At 39.0% G+C, this 21,176-nt stretch overlaps 1 protein-coding gene across 1 annotated transcript in view; it reads right to left on the bottom strand.

Moving 5' to 3' along the window:
- Window positions 1–21,176, bottom strand: part of togaram1 (TOG array regulator of axonemal microtubules 1) — a 103,237-nt gene that overhangs the window by 47,751 nt on the left and 34,310 nt on the right. The window contains 2 exon segments of the mRNA XM_080202454.1: window positions 6,442–6,738; window positions 11,032–11,163. Coding sequence (XP_080058580.1) covers window positions 6,442–6,738; window positions 11,032–11,163 — 429 coding nt within the window.

Here is a 21,176-nt window from a genome sequence, read left to right as displayed (position 1 = left end):
TAACAATGCTACTCCTTCACCTCTTTTACTACCTTCCATGAATCAGGAACTAAGTGTGCGTCACAATTTGGATAAGTAAAACAATTCATATTACTGTTTTATGTTTCATCTTCATTTGTATCTACAGTATCTCAACTGCACTTACCTGCCCATTCACTATAGCCCTTCACATAATTAAAAATCTGTCCACCTCTTCCTTACATTTACTCAAAGTTCCAGCATCCACCACACACTGGTTAGTGAATTCCAGACTCATGACCCTTTGAGAGGAATAATTTCTCCTTATCCCTATCTTACATCTGCTACCCCTTACCCTAAAATGACGACCTTTTGTTTTAGATTGCCCTACAAGAAGAAACATCCTCTCCACGTCTACTTTGTCAATCCCACTTAGCATAGAATTTCTACAGTGCAAGAAGTGGTCATTTAGTCCATTGCATCTGCATCAACTCTAACAGAGTGTCTTACCTAGGCCCTTTCCCCAACCTTATCCCCGTAACCTCATTTACTATGGCTAATCCACCTAACCTGTGCTGTGGAAGGAAATCGGAGCAACTGGAGAAAACCCATGCAGACACAGGGAGAATGTGCAAACTCCACACAGTCACTCAAGGACAGAATTGAACTTGGTCCCTGATGCTGCGAGCCAGCAATGCTAACCACTGTGCCACCCCCTACTCCTATTTTCCATTCTCCTTGCAATAAACACGAACATTGCATTTTCCTTCCTCATTTCATTATATTAATCTTTTGTGATTCATTATTCAAATCCCACTGTACCACCAGGTTCTGTGATCTCTGTCAATTTAAGTAGTAAACTGCTCTTCTATTCTTCCTGTCAAAGTGGACAAGTTCACATTTTCCCACATTATATTCCATCTGCCAAATTTTTGCCCACTCACAACCTATTTATATTCCTTTGCAGACTTAATTCCTCTTCCCAACTTATTATTTTGCTCTACACTCCTGTGCCATCAGTAAATTTAGCAACCATATATTCTATCCTTTCATCCAAGTTATTGGCATATAGATTGTAAATAGCTGAGGCTCCAACATTGAACCCAGTGGGACTCCACTAGTTACAGCTTGCCAAACCAAAAATTACCCATTTATGATTACTCTATTTTCTTGTTAACTAACCAATCTTTTATCCATACTAATATGTTACCCCTACCCCACCACACATTCATATAGCAAAACATAACTGTATTTTGTGATGTGGCAGCTTGTCAAATGCTGTTTGGAAATCCAAGTACATAACAGCAACAGGTCCCCCTTTGCCCATAATCAATATTTGTTAGCTCAAAGAACTCTAATATGTTAGTTAAACATGATATCCCTTCCACAAAACCATGTTGATTTTGTCTGATCCCATTATGATTTAAGATAACCTGTTATAATTCTTAGGACTAGGGGGCACAGCCTCAAGATAAAGGGGGGGCGGTTTAGAACGGAGTTGAGGAGGAACTTCTTCACTCAAAGGGTGGTGAATCTCTGGAATTCTCTGCCCGTTGAAGTGGTGGAGGCTGCCTCGCTAAATATTTTTAAGACGCGGGTTGATGGGTTTTTGATAAGAGAGGGGATTAAGGGTTATGGGGAGACGGCGGGAAAGTGGAACTGAGCCACGACAGATCAGCCATGATCTTATTGAATGGCGGGGCAGGCTCGAAGGGCTAGATGGCCTACTCCTGCTCCTATTTCTTATGTTCTCATATTCTAACAATTTCCCCAAGACAGATGTAGCATAGTATTAGGAGAGCTGTTTTCCAGACTAATACACCACCACAAAGATCGTACATCTTGCAAATTCTATCCTCTTCCCTCCCCCTATTCTTCCTACTTACTGTGGCAATTATCCCTCCTTTTTCACCATGACAGGAATCTGTGGCTTCAGTCACCAACATCTCATTCTGTAATTTGCCTCTTTCACAAGCCGCTTGGTCTTTCTTTTAAGAACTGAGGTGAAAACTACTATGAGAGCTTTTTCTTTGCCTCTGTCTTCTTGCAAGTTATCAATTATGGAAAGTGACAATTGGTTAGCTGGAGATTGCAACATTCAAGGAACAGGAGGTCCAAGAGTTGCTACATTAGATTTTGCTGGAAAATATACCATTGGGATGTTTTAATAGGTCAAGTACCAGTGAACAGTAGTTGGCGAGGAGTTAATTAGGAGCAGATAAAGAAGCTCCATGCAAATAAAGTGCAGCTGTCGGCTGTGTTACTGAAAAGGTAGTTAAAGGTTACTGGCTCCATGCAGCTGGGCGTTCAGAGAAACCAGTGGGGAACTGAGAAGGCAGTGGGAGGTCATTGGTTCTGTGCTGCTGGGAAATTGAGTCTCAGTAAAGCTCTGGAGCACTTATCAGCACAGTGGAGCTGACAGGAAGCTAGCTGCCTGCTAGACTACTGAAAGCTGGGTAAAAAAAAATCCTGTAAGCAGCAGTCATCTGTTGGTGAAACTGGCAACTGGGACAAAGGAAAACCCTAGTGGGGTTCTGCTTGGAGAACTGGAGTTGTGATAGTGATGAGATGCTGGAATGCTGCCTTGTGAATTCAGTGGGACACAGTCTCCAGAGAAGAGTTTGATCAGTTGAGAGGTGAACAGCCATTAAGGCAGTCTTTTTGGAGAATTGGAGCAGCTTTTGAGGGAAATCAGAGGCTGGATCTTTGAAAGGGAAGAGCTGAAAACTCTCAAGAGAAAGACAAAGTGTTAAAGAATTTTTGTGACTCACTGATGTCTGGGTGGATTGCTGAGAAATCCATGGAATCAGTTTTGGTTGTGTTTGCCACCTAATATGAAGTTTGGTGGGCTGTTTGACCAATTTGCCTGTTAATTCATGTTTACTTATTAATCCTGGATGTTACAGTTTAAGGTAGACAGTGTTTACCAATTGTTTTGTTGACTTGTACATAGTTAACTTATTTTGTTTGATATTGTGGAATAATCTTATGGCTTTCAATAAGCAATTGGGATTTGAAATTATGTCTACTTTAAACAAGATACCGGCCCCAAACTGGATCTTAATTCTTTTTCTGCATGGATGTTGGTCACCAGTGGAGTGCCCCAGGGATCTGTTCAGGGACCCTTGCTGTCTGTAATTTTCATAAATGACCTGGATGAGGAAGTGGAGGGATGGATTGGTAGGTTTGCTGACGACACAAAGGTTGGTGGTGTTGTGGATAGTCTGGAGGGATGTCAGAAGTTGCAACCTGACATAGATGGGTGGAGAAGTGGCAGATGGACTTCAACCCATTTAAATGTGTAGTGGTCCATTTTGGCAGGTCCAATGGGATGAAGGAATATAATATCAAGGGTAAGACTCTTAGCAGTGTAGGGGATCAGAAGGACCTTGGGGTCCAGGTTCATAGGACTCTTAAAATCGGCCTCGCAGGTGGAGGATGTGGTCAAGAAGGCAATATGGTGTACTGGCCTTCAACAATCGAGGGATTGAGTTCAGGAGTCAGGAGGTAATGCTGCAGCTTTATAAGACCCTAGTCAGGCCCCACTTGAAGTACTGTGAGCGGTTCTGGTCACCTCATTACAAGAAAGATGTGGAAGCTATTGAAAGGGTGCAGAGGAGATTTACAAGGCTGTTGCCTGGATTGGGTGGCATGCCTTATAAGGATAGGTTGAGGGAGCTCGGTCTTTTCTCCCTGGAGAGACGAAGGATATGCGGCGACCTGATAGGGGTTTATAAGATGTTGAGAGGTATAGATCGGGTGGATTCTCAGAGGCTATTTCCCAGCGCTGAAATGGTCGCTATGAGAGGACACAGGTTTAAGGTGCTGGAGAGTAGGTGTAGAGGAGATGTCAGGGGTAAGTTTTTCACTCAGAGGGTGGTGGTTGAGTGGAATCAGCTGCCGTTGGTGGTGGTGGAGGTGAACTTGTTGGGGTCCTTTAAGAGACCTCTGGATGAATACATGGGATTTAATTGGATTGAGGGTTATAGGTAGGCCTAGTAGGTAGAGATATGATCAGTGCAATTTGTGGGCTGAAGGGCCTGTTTGTGCTGTAGTTTTCTATGTTCTTTAATCAATTTAAGGGTCTGGTCTGGAATCATTATCGACCTTCCTTATATGTTGCAACTACTGCAGGCCAGCAACGATATCCTTTCCTGGTCCAGTGTATGCTTAACAGAAGAATGTTTCAACTACAAAACTCCTCACTGGATTTGATCCATTTCAGGGATTTAATGGGAAATTAATATACTGAGATGACATTAGCTGATGTCAGTCTGGAGGCAGCAACCTCTACTACGACATGACTCAATGAGCAGCATCATTTAAGATACATTATTCAAAGAAATCTTTTCCCACAAGATCTTGTTTTCCTGAAGAGTGAAAATCAGGGGCTGTGTCTGGTGTTTTGGAAAGCTGCTGTAGCCAAACAGGCCATCTAAAATGGTGTTTTGTAGAGCACTCTGGGACAACTGGGCAAGAAACTAAACCGACAGGCTGCAGTTTAAAGACAGACAAACAAACTGCAACCCTGATGAGTGAATACACAGGATATGGGCCACCTCCAGGATGAAAGAGACTTTCTGATCACATTGGGTTGTGTGCCAGACGTAAAGGCACTGTGAATCCTTATTTAGGAGGAAGGTATGTGACCTATGTGCCTACAACACCTACAGGCATGGCCGCCGGGGACACACCCAGAGATCGGTGTGGTAGCACCTGATTGGACTCTTATCGATCAGGGTGATCAAGTCCTGATCGATTGATTGGCAATGGTCAAAAAAAGGGGCGTGAAACCAAACAGGGTATAAAGGATGCTGCACAACCAGGAATCTCTCTCTCTGACCCCACAAACAAGCTACAACGAGAGAGAGCCACCACACCTGAGAAGGAAGGAAGGGAGGGAAGGAAGGAAAGGAAGGAAGGAGTACCACACCAGACCGAAGGACCAGACTATGCAGACAACTACCAAGACCAGTGCAGAGATAAAGGCCAGTATCTGTTTGGGTACTTGTCAGTCACGCAAAATTAAGTCAAGGTCTTGTATTGTACTTGAATTCTAGTATTTTCTGTAAGTTAACTTATTGTTGGTCAGGTGGGTGATTATTGATTGTGTGGGTTTAAATAAATATTGTTTGTACTAATAAGACGTCTACTCAAAGTTATTTGTCCACCGTATAAGGGTTAAAACAGACTGATTTTTACAACACTGCCTTGTCTTCAAACAGTTCAGAGTGTATCCAGATAGCTGCAGGCTTCAACCAAGAGACTCAATTTCCATTATCACATGACTTTGCTGTAATGAACCTGTTTAAAGATTTATCTGTGGTAAAGCTTTTGGTTTGGATTGGAATACATTAGATATATTTGTTAGGTGTTATACATTATAATGGCTGTTCTTTTTCTTATTTGTAATTGATAAAAGTTCTTTCTAATTTTCTTACTATACATGTTAACTAGGTTCTTAAATAAACTTTGTTTGATTAAAAACTCTCTACTGGGTCAATTAAAATCATACCTGAAGTGAAACATCTCATGCTTATCCTAGCCAAATTCAAGATACAAAACTTACGATTCAAGTGGGCTCCATATAACACTTTGGAGTTTCTGATCTGAATCATCATAATATCAACTCATTCACAACACAATGCAATAGAGGGAACAAAATAGTACTACTTGTCAATCAGTGCTAGGAGGCATAAATTTAAGGCCACCTTGAGAACAGAAAACATAATTGACATTTAATTGTTAGTTAGCAGAATATACCAGAATAATGGTTATAATAATAACTTTGAAAGTGAAAGTAGGTAAGTATATAAATAATATTAGTATGGCAAATGAAAGTAAGTGGACAACTTTTCAGATGGGCTGATACTATAACATTTTGAGATTGCATTGGTATTAGAGGTAGTAGAAGAACAAAAACTAGGAGTGGGAGTAGGCCATTTGGCCCTGCTCCACCATTCATTTTGATCGTGGCTGATAACCAAATTCAATACCCTGATCCTGCCTTTCCTCCCCTATCCCTTGATCCCATTAGCCCCAAGAGCTATATTTGATTCCTTCTTGAAGTCACACAGGTTTCGGCCTCAACTACTTTCTGTAGTAATGAATTCCACAGATACACCACTCTCTGGGCAAGGAAATTCCTCCTCACCTCAGTCATAAAAGGTTTACTCCTTATCCTAAAACTATGACCCCTAGTTCTGGCCTTCCCTCACCACTGGAAACATTTTTTCTGAACCTATCTTGTCTAGCCCTGTCAGAATTTTATAAGTTTCTATGAGATCCTCACTCTTCTAAACTCCATTGACTATAATCCTAACCAACTCAGTCTCTCCACATATGACAGACCCACCATCCCAGAAATCAGCCTGGTAACTCTTCACTGCACTCACTCTAAGTGTAAAGAAGTTTATGTTTTTAACATTTTCTACAAATAAATGGACAATGCTAATAAATTTATAACACTCAAAGCTCGCTTACCAAAAATGAGCAAATCCTCAGACAACTGATTGGTCAGCCTCCGAGAGCTGGGTTTAGAGACTCCATCGAAATGTTCGGTAGGCCATGAGTTAGAAAAATGAACACTTTGTTCCTGAAATTTTTTCAAGGATCCTTCACTCACTGAGGCGCTGATTGGCTTAGTTCCAGTTGGCAATGGAAAAGATGGAAGATAGTGAGGTCCTTGGCTGCAGCTGGAAGTTGGAAAAGGTGTAGGATCGATAGCAATGGGGCTGTAGAAAGCATGGTTCTTGCTGGAAAGAGCCAAACTAGAACGGACTGTTAAAGAAAAATGCACTAATTAGTTTTTGGAAATGCCTGAATTCAATAAGTATTACTGAGAAATGAAAGGAAGATATTTAAATGCGTGGAATTTTACAACAGGGAAATTTCACAGGCTAAGAGTGGCTCAGTCAAATGTACTTTCTGACACTTCTATTCCTTACTGGGGATCACATTAGACCATAAAAGGTGCAGAAGTAGGCTAGTCAGCCCATCAAGTATGCGGCTCCATTCAGACAGATCATGACTGACCTGAAATAACAATTTTCAACTTCACTTTCCCATCTTATCCACACAACTTGATATTTTACTGGTTAACATTTCTGAAGACGTACACCACATTTTTTTTTAAACTTAACAAGACAGAAGTAACAAAATTGAGTTTGTTTTTACTCTATCCCACAAGGTAAATAGAGCAGATCGGTGATATGCCCAATGTGCATACTCAGCCTCTACATATGCCGAACAAGTGGTTCTCACAGGTTCAGGCAATGAACGGTTTGGAGGTTTGCATGCTCTCTACAACATATCAACTTCACTATTGTGTGAAGTAGTTAACCACCAGAGGTCAAATAGGTGCACAATAAACAGTTCTTTTAAAAGGTTTGTGCATGTGCAGCTGCACAATAATCCAGTGCAACAAACAGGCCAGGCATAGTGAAGGGACATTAGAGGAAAAAACGTTCATCAATAAATAATCATTAGCAGTTCTCCCTTTCCAAATAGTAGTTGATTCTTTTTGTATTAAAACCAATGCATAAAGTGAACAACTCAAAAGAAAACATACTTAATTCTGAAGCTTGATTAAAATAATGTTCTTGGAGGTTGAATTTATTTGTGAGACGGGGGACATTTGCTGGTGGTTGGGACAGATGGAGAGAGAAAATATACAACTTGAAATAACTCACTACCATCAATATTCATTCCTTTTAGAACTGACGCATAATGGTAGTAGTGTGTATCTACAAGATACACTGCAGCAACATGCCAAGGCTCCTTAAACAACATCTTCAAAACATTTACTACCTAGAAGCACAAAAGGTAGGAGATACCTAGGAACATCAACACCTTAAAGTTCCTCTCCAAGCCACACATCATCCTGACTTGGAACTACGTTGTCATTCTTTCACTGTGACAGTGTCAAAATCCTGGAACTCCATTCCGAACAATAATGTGGTGTTCGTACAAACATGGACTGCAGTTGTACAAGAAGGTGGCCCAGTGCATCACGCGCAATTAGGAATGGGCAATAAATGCTGGTCTATCCAGTGATGCCCAAATCCCATGAACAAATAATTTTAAAAAATTGTGTTGTAACCTTTGATGTGGCACCTTATTAAATGCCTTTTGGAAATTTAAGTACACCACATCTACATGCTTCTCTTTGTCCACAAGGCTTCTTACTTCCTCAGAGAATTCTAATAAATTAGTCAAACACGAGTTCCCTATCGCAAAACCATTTTGACTCTGCCTGATTGCATTGAGATTTTCTAATTGCCCACTATACCCTCCTAAATAGATTCTAGCCCTTTTCCGATAACAGACGTTAGCTTAACTGTACCTTCTTGCTTTCTGTCCTCCCTCCATTCATTACTTTCCAATCCTAATGGACCTTTCCAGAATCCAGGGAATTTCAGAAAATTAAAACCAACATAACCATTTTCCCCAAGTCAACATTACAACAACAGGTTACTTGTTGTATGCAAACTGACTGCCAACTTTTCCATAATGCAATATATGGTGATATGTCTTGGGACTGAAGTAGGTCATTTGGTCCATCAAGTCTGCTCTGAGATGCAATGAGATCATAACTGATCTGATGTACTAATTCTCAGTTCCATGTTCCCTCTTAGTTTTCACAATTCTTGATTCCTTTTTGATTAAAAGTCTGTATCTCAGCCTTGAACATACTTAACACCCCAACCTTTATGGTAAAGAATTCCACAGATTCATTACTCTAAGAAATTTCCTCTTATCTGTCTTAAATGGGCGACCCCTTACTCGAATTGTTATGTCCTCTAGTCCCAAACTCTCCAAAGGGGAAAACAACTTCTCAGCTCTATCCTGTCAAGTTCCCTAAACATCCTGTGTATCTCAATAAGGTCACACCTCATTCTTATAAACTCCAATGTGTACAGGCCCAACCTATTCAACGTTTCCCTATGGGAAAATCCTTTCATACCCAGGATCAAGCTAGTAAACCTTCTCTGGACTGCCTCCAATGCCAGTGCATCTTTCATAGTCGAGGGAATCAAAACTGTTCAGAGTATTTCAGGTGTAGTCAACCTAATGCCTTATATAGTTTCAGCAAGCGTTCCCTATTTTTATACTCCATTCCTTTTGAAATAAAGGCCAACATTCCATTTGCCTGCTGAACTTGTATGCTAACTTTTTGTGATTTATGCACAAGGACCTTCAAATCTCTGTACTGCAGCTTTTTGCAGTTTTTCTCCATTTAAATATTCAGCTCCTTTAGTCTTCCCACCAAAGTGCATAACTTCACACTTTCCTTTTATATATTCCATCTGCCAAGTTTTTGCCCACTCACGTAACTTCGTCCCTCTGAAAATTCTGTGTCTTCCTCACTACTTGCCTTTCCAGCCACTTGTGTCATCTTTAAACGGGGCAATAGTACTTTCTTTGTCCAAATCATTAATATATTTTGTAAATAATTGTGGCCCCAGCACTGATCCCCATGGCACTCCACTAGTTACAGGTTGCCACCCTGAAAATATACCTCGTCTCAACTCTCTGGTCTTCTATCAGTTAGCCAATCCTCTATCCATGCTGATCTATATTACAACACATGGGCTTGTATCTTATCAGGTAGCCTTTTGTGCAATGCCTCATTAAATGCTTTTTGGAAATCCAACTATATTATATCTATTGGCTCCCCTTAACTATCCTGCTCATTATCAACTCAAAGAACTCTTAATAAATTTGCCAAGCATGATATACTTTGATTATATTATGTATTTCTAAATGATCTGCAATTGCATCCTTTACAATTGACTCTTAACATTTTCCCAATGACAGGTGTTAAAAGCTAATTGGCCCACTGTTTATCTCCTTCCCTTCTTTAAGCGTTACACTGGCAGTTTTTCAATCATCTAGGACTCTTCCAAAATTCAAGGATTCTTGGAAGATTACCACCACTATCTCTGTTGCTACTTCCTTTGATATCCTAGGATCCAACCCACCAGTTTCATGGTTAGAATGCTAATAGTGTCTTCTACTGTAGGAACTATGCAAAGTATTTATTTAACTCTGCCATTTTTTGATTCCCCATTATTATTTCCCCAGTCTTGTTCTCTAAGGGTTCTTGGGTTCTTTCTTCCTTTTCATATATTTAAAGAAGCTCTTAACATCCATTTTTATATTAGTTACTACTTTATCTTCAGTTTATCTTCACCCTCTATTATGTTTTGGTTATCTTTTGTTGGGTTTTTAAAAAACTTTTCCAACTCTGGCGAGCCATTAATCATTATGTTTTTTTCTTTCAATTCAAGACTATCCTTAACTTGCTTGGTTAACCATGGTTAATTTATCCCCTTCCTGGAATCCTTCCTCACTGGGATGGATCATTTTTGCCATGAGCTATTTTCATAAATGTCTGCAAGTGCTGATCAACCGTCATTTCTGCTAAATCCTACCCCAGTCTGCTCCAAACAACTCTGCCCTCATTCCTTTTAATTATGCTCATTTAAGTTTAGCACAGTTGCCTCTGACTCAAGGTTCTACAAGTGCTTACACTTCAAAAAAAATTTCATTGACTGTAGAGCATCCAGAGTTCATGCAAAGCATATACAAATGCAAGTCTGTTTTGTTGACTCCTTCATTGGATTAAAAAAAGTTTTCATAAAATTACTCAACTCAGCTATTACTCTATCTTTGAATACTTGTTCCAGTTCAGATATGGCTCTGTATGCAAATAGTATTCTCAAAGTTATAAATAGCTACCTCACTGAACGATTATGTTAAACATTTGACACTTAAAGAAGGTGTCACTTATAACACATTATGGATATCATAGTGCACTGCATCAGACAGTAAAATCAATCTACAGTATCAATACTTGTTGAATCATCTAATTTTAATCAAAAAATAAGATGGTCTAAAGTCATTACAATTTCCAAGAATATGCTGTTTTATAGCTTTATGGTTTACATCATATTAACTCCTTAATATGATACTCGTTTGTCACATATTAGAGGTAGAATGCCACATTAGGGTAGCACAGTAACTATTAAAAAAATTTAAACTAATTAGTGATTAATAAATAATGGATACCTTTGTCATGTTTTCCATTTCCTAAAAATTGTAGATCAGAGTCCACACTATGACTTTGTGTATTTAACATTCTGGAGGAGCCAAATGGTATCCTCCTGATTAAAGGTTGAGACTGAAGTGGTTCTCCAAAGCCTAGTGATAAAAATAACATTATTTTTAGTGATTATAGAATTTTTTTCTATTGCAAATTGAGACTGGAATCCTTAAGATTAAATCATTGTACTTGTCAAAGTAATAAAATGGATGCTCCCATTTCAATTCCATTATTCAACAGAAATAAGTTCACTTTTTTTGAAAACTTAAATTGAATTTTTTTTGGGATTTATTTAAAGAAAAAGCATTCATCATGATATATCATTCCCTGGCTAAGAAATCATGCCAGCAAAGATCTTACCATCATGCTTCTGCAAAAAATATCCTGTATTTAGAAGATAAGGAGAATGGCCTGGAGGATGATTGGTACTCCCCGATTCATTCCCCATGGCAATGCACTGACCAATCATAGCCACCTACCTTGTTTGAATTTAAACAAAGACTTAGCTGATAAATGTTCCCATGTACATTCTTCCAAGGCACTGTCTCTGTCAGAGTCCACTTGCTAACAAATCAGCACTCTCTCACGCAGTACAAACTGTTCCCTATACAATTGATATTCTTTTGAATTTGTCATGATGAGTGGAAGATAGAAAATCTCTTTCCTCAGCAATGCTTTAATATATGTCCTCGCCCTCTCCTTATACCACTTTTCTTTGCAAAATCCAAGGAAGGATGGATTTTAGCAAATGAAAACAGGAGCCTGACATGCATATGGCCAATAGCTGACTATCAAGTCTTGTTTCTAAAATGAACCTCTAAAAAATTAATTCTTGAGAGCAAATTTAAAAATATGGTGGCTGTAAATTGGCTATGTCTGCTTAAATAGTAGAAAGAGTTAATGTTGGCCGATATCGCAAGGGAGTTAAAATTCAGAAGAAGAAATGATGCTTCAATTCCACAAAGCTTACATCAGGCCCCCTCTAAAGTAGTTTTACATATTTTTAAATTTACCCCAAATTTTTTTTTTAAAAAGAGGTTCATTTTAGAAACAGGCTTTGGATATGTACATCAGATTATATTGCAGCTCAAAAGTTCAATTATGTCATTGAGTTGCTTAAACTTTGTTTCTATTCCTGGAAATTAGATGGTTGTGGAATGATCTAGTCTAGGTGTTTAAAATGACAAAAAGGATTCGGTAGAGTAGATACAGAGAAACTGTTTCCTCTTGACAGGTGAGGAATGGGAAGGAATTCAGAAAGCAGATAAAGGTCTTACATTTAGCAGTAGGACATTCCAAATTGAATTTAGGAAGCATATTGTCATACAAATGATACTGCAAGTATTGAACTAATTGCCCCCCAAAATACTGTGGGCATTGAAACTTGGACGCCTGAGATCGTTAAGATTTTGAATTAGGCAAAGGCATCAAGGAACGTGGAACACAGATAGATAAATCTGAATAAACTGAGTGACAGATCACCATGATCTAATTATATGGTGGATCAAGTCTGAATTATCATCTCCTGCTTATATGCTCATTATAGCTTTTATTTAACCGTACAACCTGCACCATTAACATGTGCTATTAGTTTAAAACTGACTCACTAAAATGTTTTTCAATGCTCTTGGTTATTTAGACTGCAATTCTCTCAGCAAGTTACCTCTAACTTGCACGTCTACTATATTCTAATTGTCTTTTTGGTCAACTAGCACTGCATTGAGAATACACATTTTTGTTTTCACTGCATCCACTGAATTGTGGCAGTGGTTTCAGCACACATTTTTAAATAAAGTAAATTAGCAGCAGCTTATTATTCAGAATGATACTGTCCAATTAAAAACCACACAACTGTACTTTCAAATAGCTTTAATATACAGGACTATCTTAAGTAAAAGCTAACTATTAAGACTGTAACAAATTCAACATTACCATCCATCGAAATCACAGAGTAAATCCATCTATAAGACAATGCACTATTACTAAAATCAAGCCTGGTCTTGCCCAGAATACCCATACTACTTTTGTTAATGTAGCATAATTCTTTTTCACCATGATGATTTGATATGATTAAGGCAACAAATGTCATGTTTACTTTCACTGGGCAACTCTCAATAGAAGAAAGTTTCATTTCATCAATATTGTACGTAAACAAGTTAAAGCGATGATTGATTTAGTTTTTCATGTTCTAATGCAGGTATTTGATATAGTGATGATTTGAAAAATCTATGACAGTATTCTCTCCCTCAACCAGTAAATATACCCTTCATTTGAAGAAATTTGTCCTTTTGGTGAAAATATACGTGGATGTCTCAGTATTGTTCATTTTACATGACATGATGTGTTGTTTTATATATATTGGCCAGCCATCACAAAAGCAACTACACTTCAAATGTACTCGGCTGTAATGCACGTTGGGACATCCTAAGATTGTGCAATAGAAGTACAAGCTTGATTCCCATTTTTGATTACTATGTGCGGGATTTGCACGTTCTCAGGTTTGTGTGGGTTTCCTCCACGTGCTCCAATTTCCTCCCACAGTCCGAAAGACGTGCTGGTTAAGTGCATTGGCCATGCTAAATTCTCCCCTCAGCATACCTGAATAAGCACCGGAATGTAGCGACTAGGGGATTTTCACAGCAACTTCATTGCTGTGTTAATGCAAGCCTACTTGTGACACTAATCAATAAACTTGTAGGTTGGAAATTATTTATATTCTTTTTCTTTTAATGCTTTTTCCCTAATACCATTAATTCACAGAAATTTGCAAGAATGACACTCAAAGTGAGATTAACAGTTCAGACAAAAGCAATTTCAGTAAGTAAAAACTATCAAAAGTATTAAAATCCTAAAAAACTACTTGGTACTAGTATGAAAATTGATCTGTTATAACCTTCTCGTCAATGAAATTAAATTATCTAGTTTGGACAAGTTACCCATTTTCAATCCCATCAGAAGTGCTTTTCTCCAAAGCTCTGAAGAATCAAACAGATTCTAAACATTAACTGTTTCTCTCGCCACAGATGCCGCCAGCATTTTCAGTTTGGATTTCAGATTTCCAGCACCCATGGGATTTTGATGATTTCCTCCATCCCCACCAATCAATTAGCCAAACTTGGTTTAAAATTCTACATACGCACAGTAGAACAATTTAGTTTTCCTGTTTGTTAATTAGTTATTCTATTCTCCATAATCCATCTAGAAATTTTTTATTTAAGATGAGTATATCAAGCCAGTAATGTAACAAGCACTGCCTGAGAACATTTGACATGAAGTTAGTTTCTTAATGTATCTTTGTAGAATAGAGTGTGCTATCTTGTAGGAAAGGCAACCGTGGCTACTACTGAAAGGGTTTTTCTACAACATCTCGAAAAGGAACAGAAACAGTTTACTGAGACAAAGAACTGGTGAACCAAACCTCCTCATGTATAGAGGATGAGGAAAATGCTCCCTCTGCACACAGGAAAGAAACATTTGGGGTCAGTTATTTAGATTTGCATACCTAAGTTACATTTTCAGCTAACATGTCAATTATTAGCACACTTTGTTTCAGCAGTGTCTTTGAAACAGGAACTTCATCACAATTTAGTGCCATTTAATCATACCGACACTTGCTTTTACTACATACACCACCAGAAAGAGACTAATGAAGGGGAAATAAAAGATTATCTAACTTTTGATGAATATTACTAAAACAAAGGCATAGTAATTTGCAAAATCTCCACATTAAAATACTTGTAGGTCATTTTCTGATTTTTCAATCTATACAGTGGGTGTATCTTTCTGATTTGATCACCCTAATAACTACATTTCACTTCTGACCTTTACAGAGCAAGGAAGATGAACTAACTTTTTTTTGCATCGGATGCATTTTAGAACATCAGGCAAGGAAGCACTTAGGATATTTGAATAGCTCATTGTTGTAGTGACTTCCAGTTAAAATCAGCACGTAGCTCATTTACATTTCAGATCACACCATTCCTGGAGGTCCAGCTTTCCATATCCCACATGTCTGGACAGAGAGAATTTTTCCCACAAAGTCTTAGTCACGAAGTCTTTTCCCACAAAGACTTAGTGCTCAAACCAATTGGATTTGTGTTATTAAGAACAAAGAACATTACAGCACAGGAACTGGCCCTTCGCTCCTCCAAGCCTGCACCAACCATGCTGCCAACTGAACTAAAACCACCTACCCTTCCAAGGACCATATCCCTTTATTCCCATCTTATTCATATATTTGTCAAGATGCCTCTTAGAAGTCACTATCGTATCTGCTTTCAATATCTCCCCCAGCAGCAAGTTCCAGGCACCCATCACCCTCTGTAAAAGAAACTTGCCTCGTACATTCCTGTTAAACCTATGCCCTCTAGTAATTGACACTACAAAATCCTAGAAAACTATTTGGTAATGGTATGAAAATTGATCTGTTACAACCTTCTCGTCAATGACATTAAATTATCTAGTTTTGGCAACTTATTTGAAGCTCTAGACAATACTTAAAGTAGTTGCAGGCAGATAGACAAACATGAGAAATAAAGATTGTCTAGATATGATTCATTTGAAGTGAAGCTTGGTTTCTTTAAAGAATTCAGATCACTCAGATCAAAGCATTTTTTCAGTTCAGCACGTAGATACATTTTCACCATTCAGCTTGAGATTGGCAGCTCATTCATTGCCAGTTGTATTTCCTGTTGCTTATCACATAGCTTGGCTCTGAGATCATCACATTAGTGTCTAAAGAAGTGCCTATTTAATTTGCATTTAATATTTCAAAGATGTATGGAGTTTTTGTTGCAATTTATTCGTAATAACTTGGGTTAGCTAACTCATCTTCTAGTCACCTACCTTCCCCCCGTCCCCACCATAAGAGGAAATCTCAGAACACCTTGATCAACTTTTCCTTTGCCCACAATTTTAAAGTATGTCAAAGAATACATACAAGTACATTGTAAATTCACAATATATTAATCTATTTCAAATTCATTACAAAAGATATCGTAAGGATGTTACATTTTCAAGCAAAATACAGCACTGCTTCTACAGATACAAATGAGGGTCACTAGTTTTACAGTACATTGCAATACATTTTTAAAATTGGATTAACCCAGGAATTACATTAAAACAGCTTTGCCTGCTAATGTGTATTTCATAAAAATGAGAGAGCCATGGCTCAGTGGTATCATTCATTTGTGTCTCAAGGTTCCAGGATTTGAGAACAAAGATATTGCAAACTGAGAGGTTGTTGCTCTGTCGAAGGAGACTTCATCTGCTCTCTCTGATGATGCACATGCAATTAATATAAATAAACATACATAATTTTTTTTCCTGTTAAAGGGGACTGTTTAAATTCAGCTTTTTCTTCAGGCAGCCGGTGTGTCTGCCAGCATCTACGTCAGTTGCTGGGAGAGCAGCATAATTACTTATTTTTGCTCTGCAGCGTTTACTCAAGATAGATTTAAAAGACTTCTTTACAAAAAAAAATTCCCGAGGCTTTTGATTAAAGCAATGGAATGTGGGTTTAGATAGGCAGGGTCACATGATGAGGTTAATGGGAAGAGTTAGGTCTGTAGCAGAGAAACAGCTTTTTAGTTCTGGCTGGGGTTTGTTTGAAGACTGTATCACAAGCTGTTTTGAAATTCTCAAAGCTTTAGGACTGTACGGTGTCGAAATTTGCTGATGACACCAAGATTGGTGGAACGGCAAATTGTGTGGAGGGTGTGGAGAGTCTGCAGAAGGATCTAGATAGGCTGGGTGAATGGGCCAGGAACTGGCAAATGGAATTTAATGTTGGCAAGTGCGAGGTGGTCCACTTTGGTAGGAATAATGGTAGGAAGGACTATTACTTACGTGGCGAAAAACTGCAGCAGGCAACGGTGCAGAGGGACCTCGGGGTCCTTGTGCACGAGTCGCAAAAACCCAGCCTGCAGGTGCAGCAGGTGGTCAGGAAGGCTAATGGGATGCTGGCCTTCATAGCGAGGGGGATTGAATATAAAAGTAGGGAGGTCTTGCTGCGGCTGTATAGGGCATTGGTGAGGCCGCAGCTGGAGTACTGTGTGCAGTTTTGGGCGCCGTACTTACGCAAGGATATTTTGGCCTTGGAGGGAGTGCAGAGGAGGTTTACTAGGCTGATACCGGAGTTGAGGGGGTTGAGCTATGAGGAGAGGCTGAATAAACTAGGCTTATACTCGTTAGAGTTTAGAAGAATGAGGGGAGATCTCATTGAGACACATAAGATGATGAATGGGATGGATAGGATAGAGGTGGAGAGACTCTTCCCGCTCAGAAAGGACAGTAGGACTAGGGGGCACAGCCTCAAGATAAAGGGGGGGCGGTTTAGAACGGAGTTGAGGAGGAACTTCTTCACTCAAAGGGTGGTGAGTCTCTGGAATTCTCTGCCCGTTGAGGTGGTGGAGGCTGCCTCGCTAAATATTTTTAAGACGCGGGTTGATGGGTTTTTGATAAGCGAGGGGATTAAGGGTTATGGGGAGAGGGCGGGAATGTGGAACTGAGCCACGACAGATCAGCCATGATCTTATTGAATGGCGGGGCAGGCTCGAAGGGCTGGATGGCCTATTCCTGCTCCTATTTCTTATGTTCTTATGTCTACACAAATTATAACAAGTACATTTATGGTCACTAACTGTATTTAAAGTAGTCTTTAAGTTTGTAAGAGGAATGTTACTTATTTGGAACTGAAACAGATATTAGCTAGAAATTAAATTTTAAATTGTTTTTACATATTGTTCAACTGTTAATAGTTAAGCTGCTTCATATTTTACGTATATTTAAACTGAATTAAATAAGTTTTACTATAAAAGGTCCCTAATTTGTCAGCAGAATTACTCCTGGAGTGAAGCATTCTATCCTCATGCCAAAATAGAAAAACGGTTGGGGTCTAGTAATGTAACTTGAAATTTTAGTCCGGCACGCTAATGTCTCTCAGGAAGATATAAAAGAACTTTTGATGCTATTTCAAAAGAACAACAGGTGAGTTATCCCCAGTGTCATGGACAATATTTGTTCCTCAATCAACATCATAAAACAGATTACCTGATCACTATCACATTGTTTCTGAGAGCTTGTTGTTTACACACTGGCTGTTGTGTTTCCTACATCACACCAGTGACTGCACTTCAAGTAGTACATACTTGGCTTGAAAAAAAAGTACCAGTACATTGTCAGGCAATAGTAGTAATTCTAAATTATTTATATTTGTAACTGAGAGTATTAGAAATAAAATATAGATTTCAGTTTAATTTTGCGTTTCTGTATTTCAAAGGGTTAATTACTTCAGTTTGGTTCAGACACCTGGTATGAGAACTTACAACATGAAAGCAAACAAGATTTGAAGAAAAACAGGCCGTTGCTTAGCAACCAGGGGCCACCCAGGGAAAGAACGAACTTTGGATTAGTTGCAAGTTAGTGTAAGGACAAGCTGGACACAAGGCAGGGAACTGCAGATAGATTTCCCAAAAAGAACAAAAGTCCCGGAAACCAGAGAATGGGGCAAAATAATATGAGGAAGAAAGCTAAGTCAGGAGAATGAAGGACAGAAATCTGGGCCAGGCCTTGCTTAGGGGAATTCAAATAAAAAGCAGAAAAAGGGCACTGAAATGAAGAATTTCTGGCTGCAGAAATCAGATTTGAAATAGGCTATACGAAAAGACAAATATCATGGGTGACACCTTGCTTCAGTCTATGAAGCAAAAGTGTACCAGAGATTGTATGGAAGTTTGAATGCACGTGGTGATCTAGGCAGAGGAGGCTGAAATCCTGGATCTTTGGTAAAGGCCACGCGAGAAAGCGTGGTTTGGGAGAAGATATCAAGACAGATTCTTTGACGGTAGAGATTGGAAGCCCTCATGTCAAATTCTGTGAGACCAGTTGGCCCAGTGAGACAAGCATCTGGGAGTGAGGAGGAAATTGATGAGAAATCTATAGAAGTTGTTTAGGTGGCATCTATCACTTGATTTCAGAGTGTAGTGTGTTTGATCAGTTTGTCTATTGGTTTACATGAACTTATTGGGAACATAAGAGGATTTAGATAGATTTTGTAATTTGTGAGATCCTTACAATTCTGCATATATCTATACAAGGTAAAGCTGAGGTGAAGGAGTAGTATGATATAGTTAAACTTTTGTTGAATAAATGCTTTATTCTTTTGTTAAAAGTTCATTGTCAGTCCTTTGAGTTCATCCATGTATCTAAACAGGAACATAAATGTTTGGAACTATCAAGCCAGATTCTATCCTGGGATTGGATTCGTCCAGTACTAACATCAGCTAGGATCAAAGCAGCATGGAAGTTACAATGGAAATGCAATCTTTATTTTCTTTCACAAAGATTAACAGATCAAAATGAACAAAAAGTATGGAAATCATTGTACTGTTCTATAGACGGCCACAATTGTGTAGACCAAATTCAAACACTAAACAAACACTGATTTGAAAAGTATGTTTCAATAATAAAGGCAGCAATATCCACAGCCAAATTATACCTCTGGTATGCAAACTTACTCAGTATCTGATATGGTCACAGAATTAAGCAAAAGAGAGAGTACTTTCTCAGTGTGGAAGTAAGCCCTGTGGCTACCTCTGAAGTACAAGTACACACAAATAACTTCGTGCCATTACTATTTTCATTTTAAGATTCAAAACCATCATAGTCAGTTTAAAATGGAATTATAACACCTTACATATTTTATCACTAAAGTCTGTTGATTCCAAAAACTAAATTGGTAAGCAGAAAAATATGAAATAAATTTCTATAACTGAACCAAAAATCAAACTAAGTGACTTTTTATTTTATATAAAGTCAGCAGTTTATGTTGATTGCATGTGATTGAGGACACAGATAAAAGCCTAAACAGTTTATTATTGTAATACTCTACTGATCTTGTATGCTGCAATTGCAGAGAGTGCACTTCCAGCACCCTCTTCCACATTCCATATCACTACCAATGCACAGGTTGCTTAGCAATATACCTGAATGCACATTCTACATCTTCCCCAATTTAGTTAGGACAATCTGTAACTGCATGAAAACAATAGTATAAAGAACGGCAGTTAAAAAGGACAACTTGAATGCACAGAACGTGAACTGGAACGGAAACTGGTGCAAAGCCCAAATCTTTCGCACCCCCTTTTCCCACTTTTTCCAGAAACAGCACATTATATATTTTGGTTGGTACATAGTCCTTAAACCTGGGGTTTGGTCTACTTAGCTCCTTGAACTTTAGTCACACAAATTGGCTTACTCTGGGAGGCTGCCAGGTTATCTACATGGCAGATAGCACCAGGCAAGCTTGGGTTGGGCACGGTAGCTGCAGAGTTTTGTTACACTGGCAGCAGGAAGGGCTTCTGTCTCAGCTCGTGTGGGAGGGATGGATTGCAGTATCAGTCTCTGTGACACTTAACTGGGCTTGTTCAGGTATCTGAAACAGATGACATTGATTTCTGACATACATGGCACCATCTGAGGCAACATGTAGCTGTTGGGTTGGGGAGCATGGCTGTGCAATCATTTTGTCATAACAATGCAAAGTTTGCATTCTGACCATCTGGCTTGGCTTCAGAGACAGGAGTTTGGTGAGGATTGCTATTGTAGTAGCTCTTCTCTTTGCCACGGTTTCACAACAGCTTTCTTTGCATTCATACCCACTTCAGGCTGCAGCAGGGGTTGGCAACAAGGACAATGGTCCTGCTGTGACTGGAGAACATTCTATGCTGGTGAGCACAGGTTGCGTAGATTGAACAATGCAGCATAAGTCTCACATTGTCAATCATTTTTGAGGTGTTGCTTTCCTGAACCACTGCATGCTCTGCTAAGCCATCTGATTATGTATAAAGGGGGCTGCTTGTAACATATTCTGTGTGTTCTTTGAACTCCCAGGACACAAACTGCCTGGCATTGTCTGTCATTAGTCATTGTGGAATATCATGCACAGCAAAATATCTCTTCAATTCCCAAATTACTGTAATGCCCTTAATGTCTGGTAAGTGATAAGTTCAAAGCACCCTGAGAAAGAATCAGCAAGGATCAGATGCTGTTTCCCATTCCAGTCAAATACACCTGCTACAGTGAGAGGACAATGGAAGGTAGCACAAAGTTC

The sequence above is a fragment of the Carcharhinus amblyrhynchos genome, chromosome 14, assembly GCF_965287045.1.
Source record: "Carcharhinus amblyrhynchos chromosome 14, sCarAmb.v2.hapA, whole genome shotgun sequence".
In the NCBI taxonomy this organism is placed as follows: Eukaryota; Metazoa; Chordata; class Chondrichthyes; order Carcharhiniformes; family Carcharhinidae; genus Carcharhinus; species Carcharhinus amblyrhynchos.
The sequence above is the reverse complement of the archived record's forward strand: the minus strand, read 5'-3'. Positions and strand labels throughout refer to the sequence as shown.